Raw genomic sequence first — 25,776 nt, forward strand, 5'->3', positions numbered from 1 at the left:
GGTTTTAGGGAGGGAGTGAGGGAGTGAGGGAGGAAGGAAGGAAGGAAGGAAGGAAGGAAGGAAGGAAGGAAGGAAGGAAGGAAGGAAGGAAGGAAGGAAGGAATCTAGCCAGTATACCCCAAGTTAATTGGGCAGGTTCTGGTCATCAAAATTTATCTTCTTTAGGAGAGGGGAAGGAAGGGGAGAGGGAGAAGTTAAGAGAGAAGATGAGCTGAGTTAACCCAGTTCAGGCAGCTTTGTCTACTCACAGGTTGTGTTCATCTTTTGTTTTCAAAGAAGACCACGACATCAGAGAACTGATGACATGACTTGCACTTGACTTTGTTTTGAGTGAGGGAGGGCTGTGCAAGGTCACCAGCCTCACCTTCTTCTCCTGAGTCATCTGGATCCAGTGACCAGATATTCATCAAGATGAATCAAGACTACTCTAGCGCTGCGTACACAGAAGGTGCTTCATAAACATCTGAAGGGTCACCCTGGTAGGCCATACACATATCCTAACAATAAGGACAAGGATCTGACCTCAGACTTGACTGATATAGAAAATACCCATGTGAGGAAATTCCCTCTACCAATTAACCTTAAATGCTACTTATATTCTTAGAAAGGCCTAGAGAAGTGAGATTAAGAGACCTGTCCAGGTCACAGAGAGAGCATTTGTCAATGGTGGGTCTTGAACCCAGGGCTTCCTGACAGGTTTCCTATCCACTCTCACATGCTGCCTCAGTTCCCTCAAAGCCTTTCTTACACTGGAACACCTCTCTGATTCTCAGGCTCCCTTCTCCCTTTGCTGAATTCCTCCTAGAATGTATTCTAGAAGATGGCCCAGGACAGCCATATTTCATTTCTCTCCCAGCTCTGTTTCTGATTCTGTACTTTGCCACCATGCTCTGCCCGCCCTACCCTTTCCCCCATTTTCATCTCCCTTTTATGCACTGTCTGGAAGTTCCCAGAGAGCAGGAGCTCTCTTTCTTTTTGCTTTTATTCATATCCCAATGCACAGTGCTCAGCACATCGTAAGTACTCAATAAATGCCTGTTGACTCATTGCCTCTAATGAGGCTAGTGCTTTTAGAATTGTCTTCTAAATTAATTTACAAGATTTTGATACCAGAAGTACCAAAAAATGCCATTACCCAACCTGATAACCTGTTACATTAATTCAACAAACTTGGCTTCAAATGAAGATTTGTTTCCATTGGATGATTGCAATATATAAAGAAAATTTTAAAAAGAAGGAAGGAGCACACACACACACACACACACACACACACACAAAAGATTTGAACACTAGCAGAATCATTAGAACATACTGTCCAAGGTGACTATTTGAGGGAGACAACAATCATTCTGATCTATTTTTTAAGTTCTAATAAGTCTGTTTCCAAAGCTGTCAACTCCTTATAGTCACACATCATACTAACATTTACATTTTTCTTTTACTCATACAGTTGTGAACAGTGCCTGGTACATACTAAGCACTTAATAAATACCTGCTAAATCAGTAAATACAGAAGTTCAACAGCATTTTATTAACGATATAAACTGAATTCTGACCAACATCAATCATTTTTTTTAAAAATCTGCCTTATATTTAATTAAAACAAAAATAATTTTTAAAAGGACCACAGATTTAGAATGAATTGTGTTTCAAAAGTCCAGGTATAAGCTGACTTGCCACTTTCCCCCAAAAAAATATATTATCCATGACAGGGGGTTTCTAAGCTAGGGATAAAAAACATTTAACTTATAATTCACTATACTATGGAACTCAAGTATCATATATAAATGTTTATATGAAAATGCAGGATAGTAAATTAGGAAGTCAAAAATGTGTACTCCCTCCCTTCCCATCTTCTAACACTAATATAACAGAAATAAAAAAGCCGTTTCCTACCTCCTGCCTCCCCTTCTCCCACAAAGGCTATCTACAATAGTAATTTCCCTTAATTCTAAGCCCTAGTGGTAGTTACTAGTACTGCGGAAGGAGCTACAGAAGGAAGATTTGGGATCCTTTGTTTGGTTTGGAGGGGTTAATGAACAGAGATGATGGCTTCAAAGAGAGTACCAAATGAATGAGGACTATAACTTTGGTACAGTCTAAATCTCTGGGAATACATAAGGGATTGTTCTACCTTTTCCACTAAATGGTACCTGACGCTTCTGGCTGACAATATTCTCATTTCTTAGAACACTGAAGAATAGAATGGATCACATTTTTTCTGTACCTTCCTGCCCTGAAACAAATACACAAACCTTTCAAGGTCTACCTTAGGAGTTGTGTATGTGTGTGTGCTTTAAATTGAGACATAAAGGATTAAATAGTTTCTACTTATACCTCCCTCCCACCATATTTTTTACACAGGTATTAGTTAGGAAAAATAAAGGTCATAGGTGATATTACCAAATCTGTGGTTATATATATACTGACATTAAGATATGTACTTAAGATCATGTACTTCAACCTCTTCATTTTACATATGAGAAATCTGAGGCCAACAGGGAAATTTTTATTGAACTATTTAAGGACCTTTTAGAGTGCAGATCAGACATTTAATAGTGTTGGTTCAGATTCAGCGATGAGTTCCAAACAAATCTCTTACTAAGGGAGAAGCAGAGGACTGTGCCATCCTTGCACAGTAAACAAACACTTCTGACATCGTAACACCATAGAAGGAAGTTATAAAAGGGCTTGGGAAAATAATTAAAATTTGAAACTACAAGGGTAAAAGTTGACCAAGCTCTGAAAGTAGATCATGGTTGTTAAAAGACACAGGCAAGAGCATTTAGGGGACATACAGTGAGTAGACTTTCTGGAGATGTTAAAGAAAGTAGGTCTGACCTAGAACCAAGAAACAGTCATACTAACCTAGGAATCAATAATAATCAACAAGCACTTATTACGTAGCTTGTAGGTGCCAGGCACAAAGGATACAAAGTCAAAGAAAGAATGAAAGAAATCCCTATTCTCAAAGGATTTACATTCTATCAAAAAAAAAATAACATGTTCACATATAAATATATGCAAAATAAATACAAAGAGTTAGATACAAGGTGGTTGGGGGGAGGAGGGATTACTGGCCGTTTTAGGGAGGGGTGGAATCAGGTAAGGCTTCATGTAGAAAGCTGTATCTAGGAAGGAAGTGAAGGATTCTATGAGACGAATGTGAGAAGTATATTCTAGGCACACGAGGAAGCCAGTGGAAAGACACAGAGAGAGTATATGGGGAAAAGAACACTGAACAGGCCAGTTTGACTGGACTATAGAAAGAAGGAAGATAAGAGACATATAATGAAGCTAGAAATTAGGACCATGCTTTAAAAACCAGCATAGCTTATATTTTATCCAATGGGCACTAAGGAGCCATTTATGTATAATGAGTAGGGGAATGAAATGGTTAGATCTAAGTTTAAGAAAAATTATTTGGCAACTACGTGAAGAATGGATTGGAATGGTGAAGAAATCTGAGACAGGAAGAACAATTGGGAAGGTAAAAAGAAAAAGGCCTTGCTTTCAAGAACCAAGTAGGCTAATGAATGAAGCCTGAGTAACAGGAACTGAACTAAAAGGCAAAAGCCATTACAATAGGAACTAGCTTATCTAAGAGGGAAATAGGCAGGGCCTGAGAGTGACCCAAGTAGTGCTCTAAGCTGTCACAAGCTAATATGCAACAAGGTATGACTGCCTTTAGCTTACTTAATCTTCTCAGTCATTTTAAAGCGTACAAACTATTCTGCTAAATTGAAAGGGAATCAGAGTACAGAATGATACCATATGCCACACTGAAATACACACTATGATACCTAAGAATTTTAAGGTCAAGGTTATACATCCAGGGGCCTAGTCTCTGGAAAGGAAATCCCCATTATTCACCCAGATGTTGGCAGACCAAACAAGCAGTAACAGAAGCATTCCATTTGCAGGCTGCATTCCATCACCAAGGGCACACAAGCTTCCTGACTCACTAGCTCTGTGCTTTACTTTTCATTACCAAATCCAGAGGAGCCACCTGTATATTCTTCTCCCAGATTAGCTAGAAAGGATAACAATGGCCAATAGTAAGGCTACACCTCATCAGTTATTTAATTTATTTATTATTAATTATAAATATTTACACTTATACATGTTATATATAAATATATAAACAAAAATAATTATAATTAATTTAATGTGTTGAAATTAAAATATATTTAACCTTAAATGAATATGCTTAAAATATATTTAAAATCTCATTTACTGATATGTAAAATAAGTTAGAGACTTGCGAAGACCTATACAAAATAATTAACATGAAAAAACTTTAAATGATCCATACAGCACTTCCTAAAAGTCTAAACAAAAACAGTCACTTAACTGCTTTGTGCATCTGTTTCTTCAGTTAAAAACTGGAATAATATTTAACATTACCTATTTCACAGAGTAAGTATGATAGAAACAGAGATTAAGAATCCACCCAGTACCTACCAGGCACTGTGCTAGTAATAAAGAAATAGAAAAGGGGCTGCTAGATGGCGCAGTGAATAAAGCACCGGACCTGGAGTCAGGAGGACTTGCATTCAAATCCAGTCTCAGACACCTGACACTTACTAGCTGTGTAACCCTGGGCAAGTCATATAATCCCAATTGCCTTGTCCTCCCCCTTCCAAAAAAAAAAAAATAGAAAAAAAAAAGCATCCCTGCCTTGAGGAATTTACTTCTACATGTAACACACACACACACGCTGATATTTATGTATCCTGTGAGCAGCTACATGGCATGGTGGACAGAGGACAGGGATGGAGTCAGCCAGACCTGAGTTCCAATGTAGGTTCATACACATACTAGCTGTGTGACTCTGAACAAGTCACTTCACCTGTCTGCCTCAGTTTTTTTTAACTATAAAAGTGGAAATAACATCACCTGCCTCACAAAACTGTTGTATTAAAATAAGATGGTATCTGTAAAGCGCTTAGCATAATGTCTGACACATGTTAGGTGCTTAAGGCTTATTCCTTTCCCCTTAAGAAGGCAAAAATTTTAAACACTAGTACACCCAAATTTCAGAAATTACCTTCAAAATTCAACACTTTAAACAGATAAAGCTAACTATAAATTGTTTATGTTTCAAACATTTTCTAGTGGAAAGTACACCAGTCTTTGAATCAGAAGCCCTAAGTGGAGCTCAGTTATGACATTTACTGGCTGTACAACTATGGCAAGTCACTTAACTGCTCTGTTTCTTTGGCTGAAGAATAAGAATAATAATGTTAACATTAACTACTGCACAGAGCAGGTAGCACCTACTGCTCATCAGACACTGTGCTAGGCCAGAGAAAGAGGGAAAAAAAATGTAAGAGTTCCTGCTTTCAAGAAGTTTTCCTTCTATGTGTAACATGTACACACATTTCTAAATGCTACATATAAATGTTAAGTTTTTATTTACTTTACAAAAACCTCTGAAGGTTTCCTGTATTATTCTCCCCTACTTTTAGTAAATGTTTTAGAATATTATAAAAAAATTGATTTATGCAAATTTTCCAAGAACACATCCTTCATGCAAAATAAGGTAATCCTACATCCATACTCTTAAGATTTTTCTCTACCCCCTTTACTATTGCTCTCTCCCCATAAGCACTGAAATAAATAAGCACAGTACAACTCTTACAAGTACTCTGAAAATTAATTCACTAATAAAATTAACAGATTAAGAAATGTAAGATTAATACCAGAAGAGCATCCTTAGGCTTGGGCAAGTCACTAAATCTTTGTAGACTTCAGTTTCCATGGCTATAAAAAGTTATGGTTGTTAACAGTCAACTTCTAAGGTCCCTTTCTAACACTAAACCTATGACTGTTAATATCTCCATTTTACAGTTAAGGAAACTGAGACAAACAGGGAGAAATGACTTTTCCGGAGTCACACAGGGAGTACATGTGTAAGGCCAGATCAGAAGTCAAATCTTCCTGACTGGACAACCAGAGTTCTATGCATCGCGCCACCTAGTTGCCTCAAAGTAAGGAACCTGGCATTTGAGAGAAAAATAGGAAATCAAAAGTATGAGGGAAAGAAAAGGAATTTCAGAAGTAATTAGAACTCATACTAAAGATTGTTTTCTAAACCAAAGATGGGAAGACAGTATTTGAAAAATATATTTCTTCTGAAAAAAATCTCATTAAAAGTACACTTTATTTTTTTAGAATTGGGATTGACCCAGAAAATTCAATCTATGTCATGGTATGTTTAGACATACATATGCTGCACCTTGCCTCTAATTTGAATCATTTTCAAAATTCTTTTTGTTTTTGAATAGAATTAGAAATTATTACTTCTAAAAACATGCATACGTCAACAAATCAAGTGAAGTCAACAAGCATTTGTTGAAGTACTATGCTAAGTGCTAGGAATAAAGAGAGGTAAAAAATAGTCCATGCTCTCAAGGAGCTCTAAATCTAAAGCAGGGTGGGGTGGGGGTAGAAATACAACATGAAAACAACTATATATATGGAACTGATCTTAGAGGAAAAGCATTAGCATTAAGAGGGATCAAAAAAGGCTTCTTGCAGAAAGTAAAATAAGGTAAGGTAAGATTTTAACTAGAACCTAAAGGAGGCCAGAGAGGCCAAGGGATGAAGATGAGAAAGAAGAGAATTCCAGGTATAGGAGAGAGTTATTTATTTATAACGTTTATAAGAGTCTGAGTTAAAACCTGAACCTAGATCTTATTACTTCCCTCTAACTCCCACTACTCCCCAAAAAAGATACGAAATGGAATAAGTTATAGGTTTAGTTTTTTTAATAGCTTAAGAACCTATGAATTGCTTCTTACTCTTAAAACCCTACCCTTAAATTTTATTTAAAATCATATTAATTCACTTTTTATAAATACTTCTAAACCATTTCAGAGAACTTTAAATTATAAGCCCAATAAATCCATATTTACAATTTCATCAGATTATGGAAATTTAGAAAATATCTGGTCCAATCCTCTCTTTTTACAGATTAAGAAAATGAGTCTAGAGTTTAAGTGACTGCTAAACATCAAACAGGCAACAAGATGTAAAGTTGTGATTGAAAGTAGTTTCTCTAAATTCAAATCAAATGCCTTTCCACGATAATACTCTGCATTCTATTTTGTTTTTAAGTGAAAACACATTGCATGACTTTCCACAACAGCACAAAGCCTCTGAATATGCTCTATTTCAGCTTAGGAGGGAAGATGTTGGTGGAGCAGGATCATGCACAAGGATCTATGAAGGAGATTCAGAGGCCTTTGGAACCGCTGAAGAAAGTGTGAGGAAAAATGAAAAGAGTTAAGATGCTGGGGAAAATAAAAACAACTCCAGGAGAAGGAAGAAAAGGAAATTAAGACAAAATAAAATAAATGGATAAGACAAAGGAAAAAGTTAGTAAGACAAGGGTGTGGCCGTCCAATAAGGATGACAAAGACAACACCAAAGTTGAAGCACTCTCCCCTCAAAAAGCATTTTTGCTATAGCATTTTTCCAAGAGAATCTGAAAAGAAAAACTAAGAACTGAGACTCTTACTTTCATTTGAAAGTATAAGCAGGTATTGAGAAGGAGTGTGGACATGGTTCTATTTCTGCCGTGGCAAATGACTTATGTATGCTCAAATCAAGTTTTCCCTCTTAGGAGAGAAGAGGAGTTTGAAGAACAATTCTCCATGTACCAAATTGTCTGGGAGAATGAAAGGGTCTTTTGAAAAAAAATTTAAAGGACATCAACAAGAAAACAACGATGAAACAGAATCTGAAGAGGCAAAGGAGAACCCTGACTTTATTATCGAAAGGTTAAACAGTATTAGAATGTGACAGAGAGTAAACATGGAACACTGAACACTTGTAATTTCATAAAAGATGAGGCTTTTCCCAAAAGAAGAAAACTGCATATGCATCTTTACCAATCTAGGTAATAAAGAACAACCACAAGGCAGGGAGAAGAGAAGCAGCAGAAATTCACAGAAAAGAAGCCAAAATAAACCCCAAAAAACCAAGCAACAACTGAGCTCAGTTTCTGATGAGCCCAAGCACATAAATTAATGAGGATAAACTTTCTTTTAGATAAGAACTAAGAAAACTAGAAAGAAATTTGGTAGAAATCAGATTTGAGACTGGCATAATATGCTGAACCACAATAAGCTCAGAATGAAAGTGACTTGTATATAAAATATCTAAACATTTTTTGAAAATGAGAAGATAATAGGCAAGGTGACCTTTCACAAATATTGCTAGAGAAAGACTCCTTAACCAAACAAGGGATAGAGGACATCAAAAAAAGATATAACAATTTAACTACCTAAAATTAAAAGGCTTTAGTAAAAATAAAATAAATGAAGACAGACTCAAAAGTCAAAAGAGTAGAGAAAATATCTACATTAAATAAAAGTCTCACAAACATGGAAAAATATTTACATTAAACAAAAGGCTTACAGGAAAGGAATATAGTGAAATATACACAATATATGGGGAACTGAAGTAAATATGAAACACCAAGAACCAGTCTCCAATACTGAAGTGGTCAAAGAACATAAATAGTTTTCAAAAGATTTGCAAATTACTTTTTGCAAATCATCATATAATCATATGAAAAATGCTTCAAAACTCTAAATAGCAAGAGAAAAACAAATCAAAACAACTTAAAAGTTTCACCCCTACTTCCATGCAATTTGACAATGATGACAAAATATGGTAATGATAATGGAGAAGCTTCAGGAAGACAGAGAGTGATGTTCTATCATCTAGGCACTAGATAGGCAAATTAAGTGATACAACTTTTAGGATTTCAATTTGGAATTACACATGAAAAGTAAGTAAATTGCCTATATCCTTTGACCCAACAATCCGACTACTAGGCATATACACACAGGAAGTGAAAGACAAAAACAAAGATCTGCTATTGTAACAAAATATTCACAGAAGCATTATTTGGGGTTGCAAAGAACTGGAAACAAAGTAGACTTCCATAAAAAAAGAGAAGGGCTTAAAAAAACTGTAGCATGTGAATGTAATGGAACATTATTGTGCAGAAAAAAATTATGAATATATAGAATTCAGAGAAACCTGGAATGATCTGCATGAACTGATACAGAATAAAGTAAGCAAAACAAAGAACAACATATACTGTGACTACAATGATGAAAAGGAAGTTGAAATAACAAATACCAAGAAAGTCTTAGAGACATATGTATAGCACTTTAAGATATGCAAAATGCTTTATGTATATTTTCTCATTTAAGTTTCACCCTATGAAGAAGGTGCTATTACTAATTCCATCTAACCAGTAATGAAACTAAGGCTGAAAGAGTTTAAAGGAAATGCCCAAAGTCACAAAGCTAGCATCTGAGAGGATTCAAATTTAAGTCCTCCTAAGTCTAGCACTCAATGGAAAAAAAGAGAGCAAAATACATCCCTTCCCTCATAGCAGGTAAAAGACTATTAAGAGAGAAAATCCCATATGGTGTCAGAAAACCTTTCCATTAGAGGTTCTTGCCTAACTATTTTTCTTTGTCACAAAAAAGGGTTCAATAAGAGAAGGGACTAATTGTACTATTAAGACAAAAGACATCAAGAAAAAAACTTTTTTAATTCACAGTACAAAAATTCAAAGAAAAGAGCCAGAAATAAAACCCATGGACTCAGTTTTAATACCTACAGAAATGCACAAAGTATAAATTACAAGCAAGGAAAAGAAGAGATCCTAAGCAAAGGAGGCAACCTATAACTGGCATCCAGCTCTTGAAAGGCAGGCTTCAAATAAGGGCAGGTCTTATTTTAAAAAAGTGTGTGTGTGTGTGTGTGTGTGTGTGTGTGTGTGTGTGTGTGTGTGTGTGTGTGTGTAAAGGAATAGAGGATGACTGCAAGTTAAGACAGTCGTGAAGAAATCTAATAATTAAAAGAATGAAGCATAATAGATAACAATTTGAGTGAAAATAAATCAAAACAGAAATGGAAATAATGGTATCTATATTACAGACAGAAAGGGGAAATTAAGGAATATGGGGAACAGACCACAAGCCTGGCATGGAGGCATAATATCTGACATTATATTTTTATAACTTTATCACTTTCCATTTCTGCCCCCATCAATTCTGATCCAAATGTTCTCCCCCTTCTAGTTCCTGGATTTCCTCATGTGAATGTATATTAATACTATATGTAATGCTTCCCCACTCTCCTTCCTTTTCCTATCTTGATATTTTTAATAAGGTGTGCCCTTTCATTCCAGTTATAAATATCATCCCACCAAATTTAGTGATACCTATGAAATTATATTTGCTTCCTTTGGTGAAGATTTCTAGTTAACCTTTCTTATTTTCCACATGGTATTTTGAAATGTGTTAAATCCTGGGATCTTAAGTTTTTATTTTGCTGGCTCTTTTTTTAAGTCTTCTACTATTACTTCTACTATTTTCAAACTATCTTTTATTGACACCTCTGTCTTTATAAGGTAGTTTCCATCCACCCTTCAGATTTGAATCCTTCTTGGTGACAAAAACATGTACACAACAGTCTGTACTAGTAGGTCCCTACCACCTCTTTACTAAGAAGATATTCATTCTCTCTCTCTCACCCCCTCACCCACTCCAACAAGAAATAATGGTAATTTGGGAAGAAAATGACCACTATCATCTTAGATTCTATAACAAAGGAGAAAGAAGCCAGACATAGATCGACATATAGCCTAGATTCAAAGAGAGCACATTTCTAAGGGTTTAAAGAAAGGACAGGTAGGCTCTCATGCATTAAAATTCTTTATGGGAAGTCTGCCTCCCAGCAGGGATAAGGAGCTCTCAAGATAAATTCTAAAAAAGTCAAGTCAACAAACATTTATTAAGAGCCTATTAGATAACAGATACTGTGCAGAGCACTGGGAATACAAAGGCAGGCAAAAAAAAATTCTCTACTCTCAAGGAGCTCACAGTCTAATGGGGTATATAATACCATGCAAACAACTATGTACAAACAGGAAATATATGGGATAAACGGAAGATAATCTTAGAGAGAAAGCATTAAGATTAATGAAGGTTAGAAAAAGCTTCTTGCTTTTAGGTGGAACTTTAGATATGAACTATGAACTATATATATGAACTATTAGAACTAAGATACGAAGAAAACCATGGAAGCTAAGAGGTGGAGATGATTGTAGAGTTCCAGGCATGGGAGATAGTCAGGAAAATGCTCAGAGTTGGAAAATGGATTAAATCCTGTTCAAGTAATAGCAAGGAGACTAGAGCTACTGGATCCAACATTTGGGAGAAGGAAAGTGGGGAGAAGGAAAAAGGTATAAGAAGACTGGAAAGGTAGAAAGGGGACAAAGTTATAAAGGTCTTTAAAAGCCAGAAAATTTCATATTTGATCCTAGAGATAATAAAGGGCCCCTAAAGTTTATTAAAATAAGGGGGTTAGGGTGGAGGTGACATGGTCTGAACTATGAAAGATCAACTGAACACAGAAAAAAATTCAAAGAAGGAGCTGTCTAAAGAGAATGACACATATAAAGGGAATTCTAAGATAAGTATAAAAGATGGAAACAAAACAGGTAAATGATGATGAATAATGAATAAAGAAATACGGTATAGTCTTGCAGGAATAAGATCACGTGTTAAAGCACAGAATAAGTTGAAGCTGACAAGGGAAGCTAAACACTAAAAAAAAAAAAAAAAAGCTTTTTTTGGGAGAAACAAAAAATGAACAAAATAGCAATAGCATTACTGATCATGATGGATGGAGCAATGATAATGAAGAAAAAGCAGAGATGCTTAACTCTTATCTAGTATTTGTTTTTGACTAGAAAGGATAAACAAAAATGGTTAATGTGAAGAAAACAGAAGTGCTACAGAATCAGAGAAAAGGCATTCATTCAACAAGTATTTATTAAGAGCCTATTATGTGCAGCTAGGCCCTATGCTAGGCATTGGAGATTCAAAAACAAAAAACACAAATAGTCCCTGCTCTTAAGGAGTTTGTATCTACTAGAGTGAAACAACTCATATAAAGATAAGTAAATTAACAAGGCATATTAAATAATATGGAGGAGGGATGACCAGAAAAGAGGAAAAATTTCATAGAACTAAACCTACAAACTTCTAGACCATAATGTTGGTTGATTAGTTTGGTAGATTGGTTAGTGTCTAGAAAAGTAACCAGTCTGGCAAAATAGAGCACTACACTTAAGAGTCAGGAGCCTACCAGAGACACTACCACCTGTGTGACCTGCAGATTGAAAGGCTTTGACTCAGTAGCCTCTAAAGTCCCTTACAACTCTGTATCTATTAAGCAGTAATTAAAAAGTTCTGACAAGATTTCATAAATAACAGGATTTGCCAGAATAATTTTACTTAGAGGCACTGAGAGACAATGGATAAAGCACTTAAACTGGAGTATGAAAGTTACTATCCTGCCTGAGGTCCTTACTAGCTTGTATAACAGTCATTTAACCTTTTTGAGCTTCCACTTCCTCAATTGCAAAATGGGAACTGCATTTTCGGGTACTACTTTTTAAAGGGAATTCATTGTTACGTGCATAATGTCCAGAAAGAGAACAAAGATGTTAAGGGACTTGAGATTACAACAAACAGATAAAGTGAAAGGAACTGTAAATGTTTACTTAGCCTAGAGAAGATTTAGGAAGGATATGGTATTTGTCTTCAACTATTTTAAGGACTGTCATATAGACAAAGATCTTATGCTTGACCAAAGGGGGAACATCAAGAAGCAATGGGTGAAAGTTGCAAGAAGGGACATTTAGACTGAGTATAAAGGAAGAACTTTTTAAAAATCAGAGCTGTCCAAAAGCAGAATAAGTTGTCTCAGTATGCAGCCTGATACTCTTTGAAAGTCTTAAAACAAAGGCTAGATGACCACTTTTTTGCTGTGTTCTAGAGGGGGTTGTTGCTTAAGTATGCTTAAGACTGGATGGCCTCTGAGATCCTGGGCAAATCTGAGGATTTTGCAAAATATCAGACTGTTTGATAGGTAACAATAAATCAATCAAGAAGCATTTATTATGCACATTCGGTGTCCCAGGCACTGTAGACACTGGGGATACAAAGAAAGACAAAAAAACCCCAGTGATCTTTAAGGAATTTGTATTCTAGGGGCGCAGAGGGGGCAGTACAACATGAACACAGAAGTAAACACAAAACATAGACAAAGTAGAGATAGGGACTAGAACTGTGATTTAATATTATAGGGAGGTCTCAAGTGAGGAAAATTCTTTCTACTAATGCAGGTCAGCATCTTCTCTGAGTCTAGGAACTGGGACCATTGAGATTTTAAGTGATATTTACTAAGAGTCAAAAAGTAGCATGATTCAAAAGCAAGACTTGAACCCTAGTTGTCCTGGCTTTAAAGATAGTTCTTTGCAAGGTAATTTCAGGAGATTAAGACAACAGCAGTTTGGGGGTGGGGGAGGTAGTCAGGAAAAGATTTATGAAGATTCCAGTTGAATTGAACTTTAAGGGAAGCTAGGGATTCTAAGAGAAGGAAGGATTACGTTCCAAGCATGGGAGGGAAGGGGGAAACACACAGACTGTGCAAAGGCACAGACAGAGAATCTTGAATGATATGTTGGAAGAACAATAAGGCAACCAATTTGACTGGAATAGAGTGCATGAAGGAGTGGAATGTTGGCAGAGATTTTCTGGAGCTAAATTGCTAAAAACTTTAAACACCAAAGAAAAGAATTTATACTTGATCCTTTGGTAAGAGAGAACCAACTATTGCAGCTTTCTTAACAAGGGAGTGAAATGGTCAGACGTGCTTCAGAAATACCACTGACAACTTGGGGGAAGATCCCATCAGAAGGCTATAACTGTCCAGGTGAGACTTGATGAGGACCTGAACTAAGGCAGTGGCCATGTGAGTGGTCAAAATAAAAAAGGGACAGATGCTGTGACCGTAGAATTAATTAGACGTGGCATATGAAAGGACATGTTGGATGATAGTGAGCAAAGAGTCAGCAATGAGTCCAAGATGGAGGGAGGGGCCAACAGAGGCATGACAGTACTCTCCACAAAAATATAGAAGTTCAGAAGAGGGAATGGGTTTTCAGTGAAAAGATTTAAAGGTTGTTTTTTTTTTTTAAAGACAGAGTTTATAAGAAAACAAAGAAAACAATTACATAGGACAGGAAGAGTGTAGAGAGTTTTCCAATCTTCATCAGTAGAAAAAGCATATACTTTGAGAAATCAATACATATTTCAGAGTGTTTACCACAAAGACAAATACTATGTACTTAACTTTTTAAACATTCAAAGAATAATGTCTAATATGTCACTATTTGGTAGTGAAGAAAGACTTTAAAAACACAAAAAAATTACTGAATACATTTAAAACTTTAAAATTTACAAAATACTCCTACATTGAAAAAATATACAGATGATCCTGAAAAAACATAAAATGCAAGAAAAATGAATTTTAATATACAAAAATTATTGATATTTTGATCTTACTTACTGAAAAAATCCTTTTTCACCAAGTTTTTTGCACAGAGTACTGTAAAAGAAACAAGAAATATATTTTAAAAAATTAAAAGAGTAAAGTTTTAAGAATATCTCAAAAGTCCCAGTTAATACAATACTATGATAGAAGACTGAATATCCTTAAAACATTAGCTATAAAAAATACATGAAATACGTTCTTAAAGAACAAAAAATAAAAATAACTGAGCCAGAGGAGACAACTTTAACAGCAATTTCAATAATAACTGAAAATAAGGAAGTTCACAATCTGTTGTTCTAAATATGCTACATCTTCTATACAAGATTCAAATTCAGGCTGCTTTGTGGAAAGGACAAGTTGTTTAACAGAAGATCCTGTGAATTTAACCAATTTTTCAGGGGAAAAGAAGTACATACACTCAAGATAGTAATATTACTTTACCTGTTCTCTGTAATTTCCCATGAAACACAAAGCCATTTTAAAGTAACAACACACATTTTTGCAACATTTTAAAGTTTAATGTTAATAGATGCTTTCATCACAACATTCTGAGGTAGGTTGCTTTTTTTAAATTGATCAATAAGCACTTATTAACTGCCTGCTATACGCCAGGCACTGTGATAGGTGCTAGGGTCACAAAGATAAAAATGAAACAGTCTCTTCCTTCAAGGAATTTAAGTTCTATCAGAAAAGAAAGCATGCACACATGTACAAATATAAAATCAACAGTAAATTAGGAGGGGGGAAGGAAGATTCAGCAGGTGGAAATATCAAGAAAAGGTGGCACTTAAGCAAAGTTTTGAAGAAAAAAAATTCTAAAAGATATAAATGAAGAGAGAGTCCATTCCAACATGGGAGACAGAATATAAATAGACATTAAAACTGTTAGGTAGATTTGAAATTGATTTTATATTGGAACCACTGAAACCTAAAGGGTTGACAATACCAATTTGGAAGAATTTCTCCAACAGATTTGTGGGGTTTTGGGCAGGGCATTCTGTGCTTGGCCTTATGCTATTAAAAGTCATAAATGACAAATGTAAAAAAAAATGGAGACAGTACAAAACTAAGGAGGATAGCTAACAGGTTGAATGACAGAATCAGGATCCAGAAAGATGTATAGTCTAGAACACTGAGCATAACTCAATAAAATAAACTTCAATAGACATAATAAATGCAAAATCTAATGTCTGTACAAGAACGTAGAGGGAAGAAGATGGAATATTTTGAACAAGTTCAGAATTGGACAATTTGAGAACTGGAACCAGACTGGAAGACCCCTGAAAGAGAATTTCTCTTTTTGGGATAAGAAGAGAGTCTGACTTTCGAATTTTCTTCCTCACTCCAACCATTCTCTCCTTGCCCCCACTCAAGATGCATCCCACTAGGAACAGAGACACACACTGAGTTCATACAGTTGTGAAGAAACAGTCACTAGAGAGAAGAGGCAGATTCAAGGAATACTGACCTTTAGTGGAGAAAAGGACCTTATACTCAAGAAAGGGCTTCCAGTATGAGATGGTTTTTTGTTTCTACTTTTTAAGTTTTTTTTTAACATATAATTTTTTTTTTCAGTTTTTCACATTCACTTTCACAAGAATTTAAATTTAAAATTTTCTCCCCATCTTTCCCCACCCGCAACCCCAGGACAGCAAGCACCCCATCCACCCCTTCCTCCAGTCTGTCCTCCCTTCTTCCATCCCCCTCCCCTCTATTTTCCTGTAGGGCAAATAGTATGGGGTGTTGAGTTACAACATAACAAGTTCCCTACATATGTCTTAACACTGTTACAAGTTTTAACATATGTAACTAGGAATGGTCATTGTGGGAGACAGTGCACCCTCCAAGTTTGGGGGAAAACATTTTGATTGTAGAGAATGTATTTGGTTTAATGAAGCATACTGGCTGATTGTAGATAAGAAGTATACTAGTTTAGTGGGGGCTGAGAAACTACAAAAGTATAGTCTTGCCTAGAACCTTTAAGAGGACCTACTGGGGACCCACTGCGAGTTTGAGAAGGGGTGCTATACCTCAAAAGGTCCTTCCTGATACTTCCAGCTGTTAGTACCCCCATTTCCTTTTTTCCTCCCCATATTCTGGACATATGGATACATATTTTTAAGTGTGTCTATTTCCTCCCATAGACTATAAGCTCCTTCAGGGCAAGGTCTGTTTAATTTTATATTTTTCTCTCTCCAACACCTAGGAGTAGCTGGCACACAGTAAATAGTTAATCAATTTTTTTTTTTTATTTATTGAGTTGCCTGGGGGAAATTAAGAGGCTAAGTGACTTGTTCCTGGTCACAATGCTGCTTTATGTCAGAAGCACAACTTGAATTCAGATCTTCTTGATTACAAAGTTATTGCTCTATATTCAATATATTCATTCTAGGTTCTCTATATTTAAATATGCCTGTATTACAGAATAAGAAAACTAAAGCTCAGGTTGTATCTTAACCAGAATTAAAGCCCTAATAAGTATAAGAGCTGACACAGGGCTTCTAATTCCAAGGACTTGTTTGTATTCTTTTCCACATATTCCATGCTACCATCAAATGTCATGTTTTCTATCCTAATATTAAATCTTAAAGTAAATTCTTCGCATTGACAGTGGTGGCTATAATCTTATGTTTAATTGATGTTGTCTACAACAGAATGCCAAAATAATCACTCTTGAAAAGACTCATAACTTATTTAATAAAACATATTAAAATAGGACAGTTCAGGAACATAAATGACCACTAAAGTCCCATCAGAAACGTGCAAAGCCCAACTCTAACACAAAGCCCCAACCCAATCAATAAGGCTGGAAGAATAAATAAACACAAAACAGTAAAGAGCTATAATGTCAGGTATTCACAAGATATAAACCAGAAGATTACTCTAAAACATCTATGAGCAAAGACTCAAAGAAAATCCCTAGTCTGCCCATAACTATAATTTCTAGAAGAAATGAAACAAAATTTTTAAAATTATAGTATGAATGAAATGAAAACCCAGGTTATTTGACCAACAAAATGATGGCCTATACCAATGGTTCTCAAGTTGTGGTCTGAAGACCCCTAAGAAACCCTCAAGACCCTACTATTTTCATAACACTAGTACTAAGTAAGCTGTTTTAATTTCTAACCCAACAAATACTGACACAAAACCCCCACATAAACGGGAGCTCTTTGGGAGTCCTCAATGATATTTAAAAGTGCAAAGGGGTCCAGAGACCAAAAAGCTTTAGAACTACTAGACATTTTCTCCAACCTTTATGACCTCTCAAACCTCTCCAAAGTCAGAGTTATGTCAAAGAACAGGCTAGGAACCTGTTGTGAGAACTCTAGTGAGATAACAGACTGATAAATTAACAGCAGAGAAGGTTAATCACTAGTGTGGTGACTGCAGCACTCCACATGCTCTAACAGGGCTATACAAACAGAACCCATAGGCTTCCACTCTAGGACTCATTTGACAATTTCCCTGCAGCTGCTGTCGACTCTGCAAGCACATTCCACTAAGACCACACTCCACCATACTGAAGCAAAAAGTAAGAGAGCTCAGCTGCGCTCCATGCCATACTAGGAAAAGGAGATGTAGGTACAGAAAAAGGGGAGGCTCATTCTGCCTAGAGTAGTAGTGTGCTGCACCCCAATCACTGTTCTTTTAGCCACACAACTGAGAACAGAGGGAACTATGGCAGATCAGGAAGGCACCTCTACCAGGTCTGAAGGGGACTGGGATTCAGTTAAAGTGAGTTCTGACCCCTCTGAAAAGGTTAACTGGGACAGAAATTATGGGAAGGAGCTGAGACAGCTTTAAGTTCAGTCTTCTGGGGACCTACAATCAAAAGGGAAAATATCAGAAAATGATGTCTACAGAAAAGATTTGAAATAAAAAGCTGAAATTTCCAAAGATCTCAGGAGGAAGAAAACTCAATTAAAGACCTTAAGAATAAACACATAAACCAACAGAGGATATTATAAAGAAGGAAAGACTTCCATAAGGATATCTTTTAAAAGTCCAAACAACAAGAAAAAATATTGCAAGACAGAGAAAAATGAATAACTGACAAGACAGAAAACCTTATAAATTCCCAAAAAAAACATGCAACCACACCAGGATGTTCCTAAATGTTTCAAGGGTTAGAAAATGGAACTATGAAAGCAGAATGTATGGCCTACCCAGCAGTAAATCATTAGCAGAATAGAAAAACTTGAATCCACGATGGCAATTCTCCCTAATACAACAAAAGAGAAAATAAATTGGAAATGCAAAATACACAGACAAGAAGGACAATATAGAAGAAAAAACGCAGAACCCAACAATCTAAACAATATAAATGCAAAAAATAAAAAACATAAGAAAACTGTTCAGAAACATTTTTGTCTTATAAGGAGATACATTTAAATGTCTACTTTGCGCCAAGTATGGTGTTGGGGCTGCCCTAGGCCTCCTCCTTTAAATAAATGACTGAGAAGCAGGCCTATCAATGTCTGCCCTACACTCCAATCAGAGGACCCTACAGTTAATTAATGCAATGCTTTTCTGGGGGGAGGAGAGGCAATAAACTACAGAATGGGAGGACATATAAAAGGGGAAAGAAAAAGAAGAACATAGAGGGTATTGAGTGATGTACCCTAATGGAGTAAATGGTAAACAATGATGGGAAAATAACTCATGTACTCTTCAGGAAAGGCAGCTAAGGGAAAATGGGTAAGTTTTCAAAGAGAGAAACTGTAAAACAAGGAAAGAAAGGACAAAATTTTAATTCAATAGTAGGAAGGAGTTGGAGGTCCCACTGAAGAAAGCTCTGAAGGAGGGCAATAGAAATTTTCTACAATGGGATATGGGAACCTTATAAGCTGCATAATCTATAGTAATCTGGTATTTACCATTATTTGTTAGAGTACTGTGCCTCCATGGACAGCAACCTGCCTGAAGAGAAAAGGAATCTAAGTTCCTGTGGGCAAATGATATTCAGAAAGGTAGAAACCATGGACCCAGAAGGAAATTTCATGGCAAATGGCAAAAAAAAAAAAAAGAAGAAGAAAAAGAAGAAGAAGAAGAACAGTAAAAAAAAATAATAATTTAAGTTAAAAGAGAGCAGGGGGTAGTAATGAGTCACAAAATCAGAGACATGGGAAAATTTTTACCATGGGGAAGTCTGTAATGTTAATTATGAGTTAAAGATCTTTCCCAGCCTTTCCATTAAGGGAAGTTTGATGGGGGAGATTTGTTTTGTAGGAAGGCACACACCTTTTGTCAATATCTTACGAGGCACTGGTTCTCAAAGATTGTGATGCCTTCTGGCTCTGAAAAGTATATTTCATATATATATATATGTAAAATGTATCTTCCAAGGTGAGGTTTTGTTTTCAGGATTACTCATTGGAAGTGTTGTGGAAGTGTCTGTTTGGCCAGATGAGACTCTGGGTAGCCACTAAGGAGCCCCCCAGCTTTGAAAACCCAGATGTTGATGCTTCTCTCTCTGATAACTATGTATGTATGGTCAAACAGGTGGATCTGTCTGTTGATTTGTGATGTACATATTGCTTAAGGTCAGACAGTTGGAAGCCTGGTCTGTTAGTCTTTCTGTTTGTAATTTCCCTGAAGTTCAGGGAGCTGACTTTTTCCCCTGAACTAAGTAAATGATACATGTACCTGACTAAAGCAGATTATTGACTCTTCAAAAGTTGCTTTCCTTTTAGAAAAGCAGATCTAAGAACCTGTACAGCAGGTTCTGTGTATATTGGGGCCCTTGCTGTTACATTTATGGCACAGTCGGCAGGATCTGCATAAATTAAAAAGAAAGCATGAAGGCTGCGATAATTGTTCATTGTTTCCCCATTTGGTGGCTATGGTTCTATGGAGCCCCAGGAGCACCCTGTATTATGTGGAGAGCCCAGGCAGGAGCAGTGAGAACTTGGAGTGGAGCCCTGGAACAGGAGAAGAAAACTGCCAGTGTGCTGACCTTGCAAAGGTGAGTCATAGATCCACTGGGGGGGAAGGGGTTGGGAGGGACTGGTTCCTGCTGGAGGAGGAGGAACCCGGGAGTTCAGAGTTCAGCCCTGAGGCAAGATGGAGACTGCACAGCAAGGCTTTTGCAGCATTCCCTGGAATAGTTTGGGACCCAGGGGGTGGAGCTGCCTATGGCGGATGGGGAAACATGCCCTGTAACCCCAAGGACCCCACCCCGATGACTTTGTTGCCCAGATGCCCCTCAGGATTTGGAAGCAGGGGCTGAAGCATTGCTAAGACTGGGACTTGGCTCATTAGAGCCTGCACCTGAGAATGCCCACAAGAGCAGTGTGGGGAAGACATATCCCCAAGAGGACTTTATTTGGACATTTTGTTTTGGATTGAGGAGGAGCTAGTTGCACACTCTCCAAAGACTGACCCCCAAAGAATGATGTTATGTTATGCATTCTGCAAATGTAAAGTTCATGATGTGTTTATTTTGTGGGAATTATGTTACATTTACTTAAGAAATGTTAATGTCCATTCAGATACAAGTTGCCCATGTAATGGATGTGAAAGATCTTGGGGCCCAATGTAATGGTAATTATGAGAGTTAAAGACCTTCCCCATCCATTAATGGGTCTGCCCATTAAGGGAAGTTTGATTAGGGGAGATTTGTTTTGTAGAAAAGCACAGAACTTTTGTTAATTTCTAATGAGGCACTGATTCTCAAGGGTTGTGATGCCCTCTGATTCTGGAAAAGTGTATATACACTCTAAGGTGAGGTTTTGTTTTGGGGATTACTCACTGGAAGTGTTTATTTGGCCAGACGAGGCTCTAGGTAGCCACTAAGGAATCCCCTGGCTTTGAAAACCCAGATGTTGGTGCTTCTCTCTCAGGTAACTATGATATATGGTCAGACAGATGGATATGTCTGTTGATTTATGATGTATGTATGCTTATGGTTAGACAGTTGGAAGCCCTGTCTTTGGTCTTACTGTTTGGAATTTCTGCTTGTATTGTCCCTGAAATTCAGGGTGCTGACTTCCACCTGAACTAAGTGAATGATATATGTGTTTCATTAAAGTAGAATACTGACCCCTCAAAAGCTGCTTTCCTTTTAGAATAGCAGATCTAAGGACCCGTACAGCAGGATCTCCTGTGTATGTCGGGATCCTCGCTCTTACAAAGTCCTATTCTTTCTATCTCCTGCAGAAACTGATACTTCCAAGAGTAAAGCACAACAGGGGAAAAAATGGGGGGGGAGGGGATGGTGGGGAATAATAGGGGAAGATTTACAAGGCAATGACATAGAAACCATTTAGAAGAGTAAACTCAAAACAGGTACCTGAGAAGTTTTAATTCTGTGAAGAATACATCGATTAAAGAAAGAATACTTATAAAAGTAATGAATTGAAGAAAAGGCAATAGGAAAAGTCTACAAACAATGAATAGAATAAGAGAAAGAAATTCTTTTTAGGAAATACAAGAAAATGTTAAAAACTAACAAAACAAGTGGTGAAGGGATAAAAAGGAAAAAGGATTTTACTTTCCTAATGAACTACAGGGGGAAGAATTAAACAACTAGACTAAAGGAAGAAATGAAAAGAAATTAATAAGTTAAAACTACAAAACCAGGTAAAAGCATCATAAATGGGTGGAAGAAGGGAGTTTAAGCATGAATGGAAGAGAATGTGTTACTTTATAAGGTTGCTTTAAAGTTTATTATGTAAAAATAAATGAAGAGATAAAGTATTATTTTAACAGAGGAAAAGGAACAAAAAATGTCTTAATTCAAGGGAAAAAAATAAAGACAAATGTAGGAAAATATAAACCTAATTTTGTAACTTTATTTCTGGATTTAACAATCCAGTAAAATGAAAAAAATGATAGATTAAATAAAAAAATCAATCTGCTGCTTACAAGAAACACACCTAAAAAACAAAGACTAAGAGAATAAAAAAGCGTAGGACAAAATTAAATAAATCAGATAAATCCAAAAAGGCAAGAATTGCAATTATACTATCAGACAAGCAAAAACAAAAACCTATAGATTAGCAGAAACCTACATTATCCTCAAAGAAGCTATAAGGAACTAACCAATATCAACATTACAATTACATGCTCCAAATGTCTTAGTATCTAAATTCACAAAGGAAAAATTAACTGAGTTACAAGAAGACATCGAAAGCAATATAATAATAGCAGAAAACTGTAAACATCCCTCTCAGTTTTTAAACAAATTGAACAAAAACACAAATAGATGGGAAAATATAGACTTAAACTAGAGAAGCTAGACCTAAAAAACTTACAGCATCTTCTAAACTGGACTGCTAAAGAATATTAGCAACACATGGAACTTTTACAAAAATTGGCCATGTATTAGGGCACAGAAACATTGTAAATAAATATAAATAAACTGTAAGTGCTTGAAGAAAACCTTGAAAAAGAATAAGATCTATAGATGAGAGACTTGGAAAGAGGATTAACAGTTTAGAATAAGAGACATAAAACCTTAGGCAACAACAGATTTGCTAAAAAGTAGAATGGACCAAATAAGTAATGATTCCATGAGACAATAACAAATATTAAAAAAAAAAAAATTAGAAAAAACTGTAAATTATCTCATTTCAAATCGAAAATAAATGATGTGGAAAATACATCAAGGAGAAATAACTTATTAGACTACCAGAGGAAATCATAATTACAAAGAAAGCCTTGACAGTATATTTTGAGAAATCACAAAAAATAAACTGGTCAAATATATTAGAATAAGAGGACAACGCAAAAATAGAGAGAATCTACTAGTAACTTCCTGAAAAAAAATCTCAAAATGAAAATTCCCAGAAATATGACAGCCAAAATCTAGAATGAACGGGGGCACGCACACACACACACACACACACACACACACACACACACACACACACACACACACACACACACACACACACACACACACTGCAAGCAGCCAAAAAAAGCACTCAAGTACCAAGATTGTATCAAGAAATTGTAGTCAGGACCACTCAAGATTTAGCAGCTACCACCCAAAAGGATCAGAGAACATGGAATATAATATTAAATGTCTGTAACCAATAATAACTTACTAAGCAAAACTGAATAATGGGGGGGGGGGGGGGGGCATTTCTAATGAAAAGACCAGAGCTGCATAAAACTGAAATAAAAACACTGGAGGAGTCAAGTCACATAGAAAAGTGAAAACAAATGTATAAGCAGAAAAGACTTTATAAGGGTGAGATGATTAGATTCATATGGTGAAGGGGAGGAGAGCACAGAAATGATACAGATATACCTTCAGAACCCTAATATCATCAGGGGTTATAAAGGGAGTCAAATCAGATGGAAGACCTGGGAATGTTTTGTTATGTTTTGATGACTCTGAAAAAAATGGGAAGTGGGAGGAAAAATTATAAACTGAGGGAAAAGGAGAGAAACAGTGGGAGAATGTATCTCACATAATCAGAGAACACAAGCTATAGAAGAGAACACAAGCTATAGAACATACATAGCTATATATATATATATGTATATATAAGCTATAGAACTTACATAGAATATAGAAGCACAAGTCTATAGAAACATGAAAAGGTGTGTGGTTCATCCTTCGATGACGAAGAAGCCTGTGCCAACAGAGAGATAATGATCTAACTCTGCACTTGACTTTGTTTTGAGTGAGAGAGGGCTGTGCAGGTCACCAGCCTCACTTCTCCTCCAGAGCCATCTGAATCCAGTGACCAGATATTCATCAGGATGACTGGATATGACCCAGGATGGGGCAAGTGGGGTTAAGTGACTGGTCCAAGGTCACACAGCTAGTGAGTGTCAAGTGTCTGAGGTGAGATTTGAACTTAGGTCCTCCTGACTCCTAAACTGGTGCTCTATCCGCTGCACCACCTATTACTTGAACCTCATTTTCATCCGAACTGGTCAAAGGAGAGTTAGAAACACACATAAAGAGTTTGGTATAGTATAGAATTCAACTCAATAGGATAACAGGAGGGAACAGAGAGAGAGGAAAGGAAAGAATACGAAAGAGGGTAAACTCAAAAAGAGATTAATCATACGCAAACCAAGTATAAATGCAGGGGAGTGATCATGAAGAAAGGTATAAAAGGAAAGGAAAAACATTCTTGAAACAAAGATTGACAGAGTTAAAATAAGACGTTAGAGGAAAAAAATCTATTCTGTCTCTAGCCTAACCAAATATGCAGGGGTAGCAATCAAGAGTTTAGAGACAAGGCAAAAAAAAAGAAAAATGACAAAAGAGGTAAACAAGGAAATTATATTTTGTTGAAACTCAGCTCCCCTTACAACTATGCAATGACCTCAGATGAGTGTCAAACTTCTTGAAGTGATTAGAAACTTAAAGAGAAACCACAATGAATAATCTTTCCAGGAAAAGATCACAAATTTTACCCACAGGCAAGTGACCAGAGCAGGAATTGAGGAACAGAGGTGAGCTGTAGCAAAGCCACACTCCAAAGAACAGAACTGGGGGATTGAATTATTTTGTTAAAAATGAATTTATTTTAAGATTTAACATATATGCAACTGAATGTTTTAGTATCAAAATACTTAGAGGAAAAGATAAATTATAAGCATATATAGAAAGTAAAACTATAAAAATAACATAATAGATAATATAAAAGGACCTCATTATACCTTTATACCCTTTTTCAGAAGTAGACAAATCTAACCCAAAAAAAAGGGACCAGAATAAAATTTTAGAAAAATTAGATATAACAGAACTCTGGAGGTTACTTAATGGGAATAAAAAGGAATATATGTATTAATCAGTTGCATATAGCATCTTTACAAAAATGACTGACTATATTAGGATTTTAAAACCTCACAAATCAATGAGTTGACTATGCAACTAGCAAAACAAGAATATCAAAGAAATTTTTAATTCCTATTAAAACATCAACAGAAAACCTAAAAATCAAAGAGATTAACAAAAATTGCAAGTAAAAAAATCCTATAGATTAATAAATAAAACTAGCAGCTATTTTTTAAAAACAGAAAAATCAATAATTTAAAGAGAAAACCCAAATTCCCCATATAGAAAATGAAAGAATCTACAACAAAATTTTCCCAACTGTATTTCAATAAAACTGACAATTTAAATGAAATTGCTACAAAAAAATACAAAATACCCAGATAAACAAAATAAGAAATAGAGTACTGAAATGTCCCAATCTTAGAGAAAAAGACATTAAACAAGCCATAAATGAATTTTAAAGGAAAAAACCCAAACAGATCCGAAACTGAATTCTATTTAAACATTCAAGGAAAAATTAATTCTGATATTACATAAACTGAAAGAAGTGATGCTACCAAATTCCTTCTATCACAAAAATATGATCTTGA

At 36.0% G+C, this 25,776-nt stretch overlaps 1 protein-coding gene across 2 annotated transcripts in view; it reads right to left on the reverse strand.

Moving 5' to 3' along the window:
- Positions 1 to 25,776, reverse strand: part of SMURF2 (SMAD specific E3 ubiquitin protein ligase 2) — a 150,377-nt gene that overhangs the window by 106,451 nt on the left and 18,150 nt on the right. Inside the window, exon 2 of one of the 2 annotated variants that reach the window (XM_072645430.1) lies at positions 14,455 to 14,493. The exons of the other annotated variant lie outside the window; for it this stretch is intronic. Within the exon in view, the coding sequence (XP_072501531.1) occupies positions 14,455 to 14,493 (39 nt within the window). The remainder of the gene's footprint in view (positions 1 to 14,454; positions 14,494 to 25,776) is intronic. 2 annotated transcript variants of the gene reach the window in all.

This window comes from Notamacropus eugenii, chromosome 2 (genome assembly GCF_028372415.1).
Source record: "Notamacropus eugenii isolate mMacEug1 chromosome 2, mMacEug1.pri_v2, whole genome shotgun sequence".
In the NCBI taxonomy this organism is placed as follows: domain Eukaryota; kingdom Metazoa; phylum Chordata; class Mammalia; order Diprotodontia; family Macropodidae; genus Notamacropus; species Notamacropus eugenii.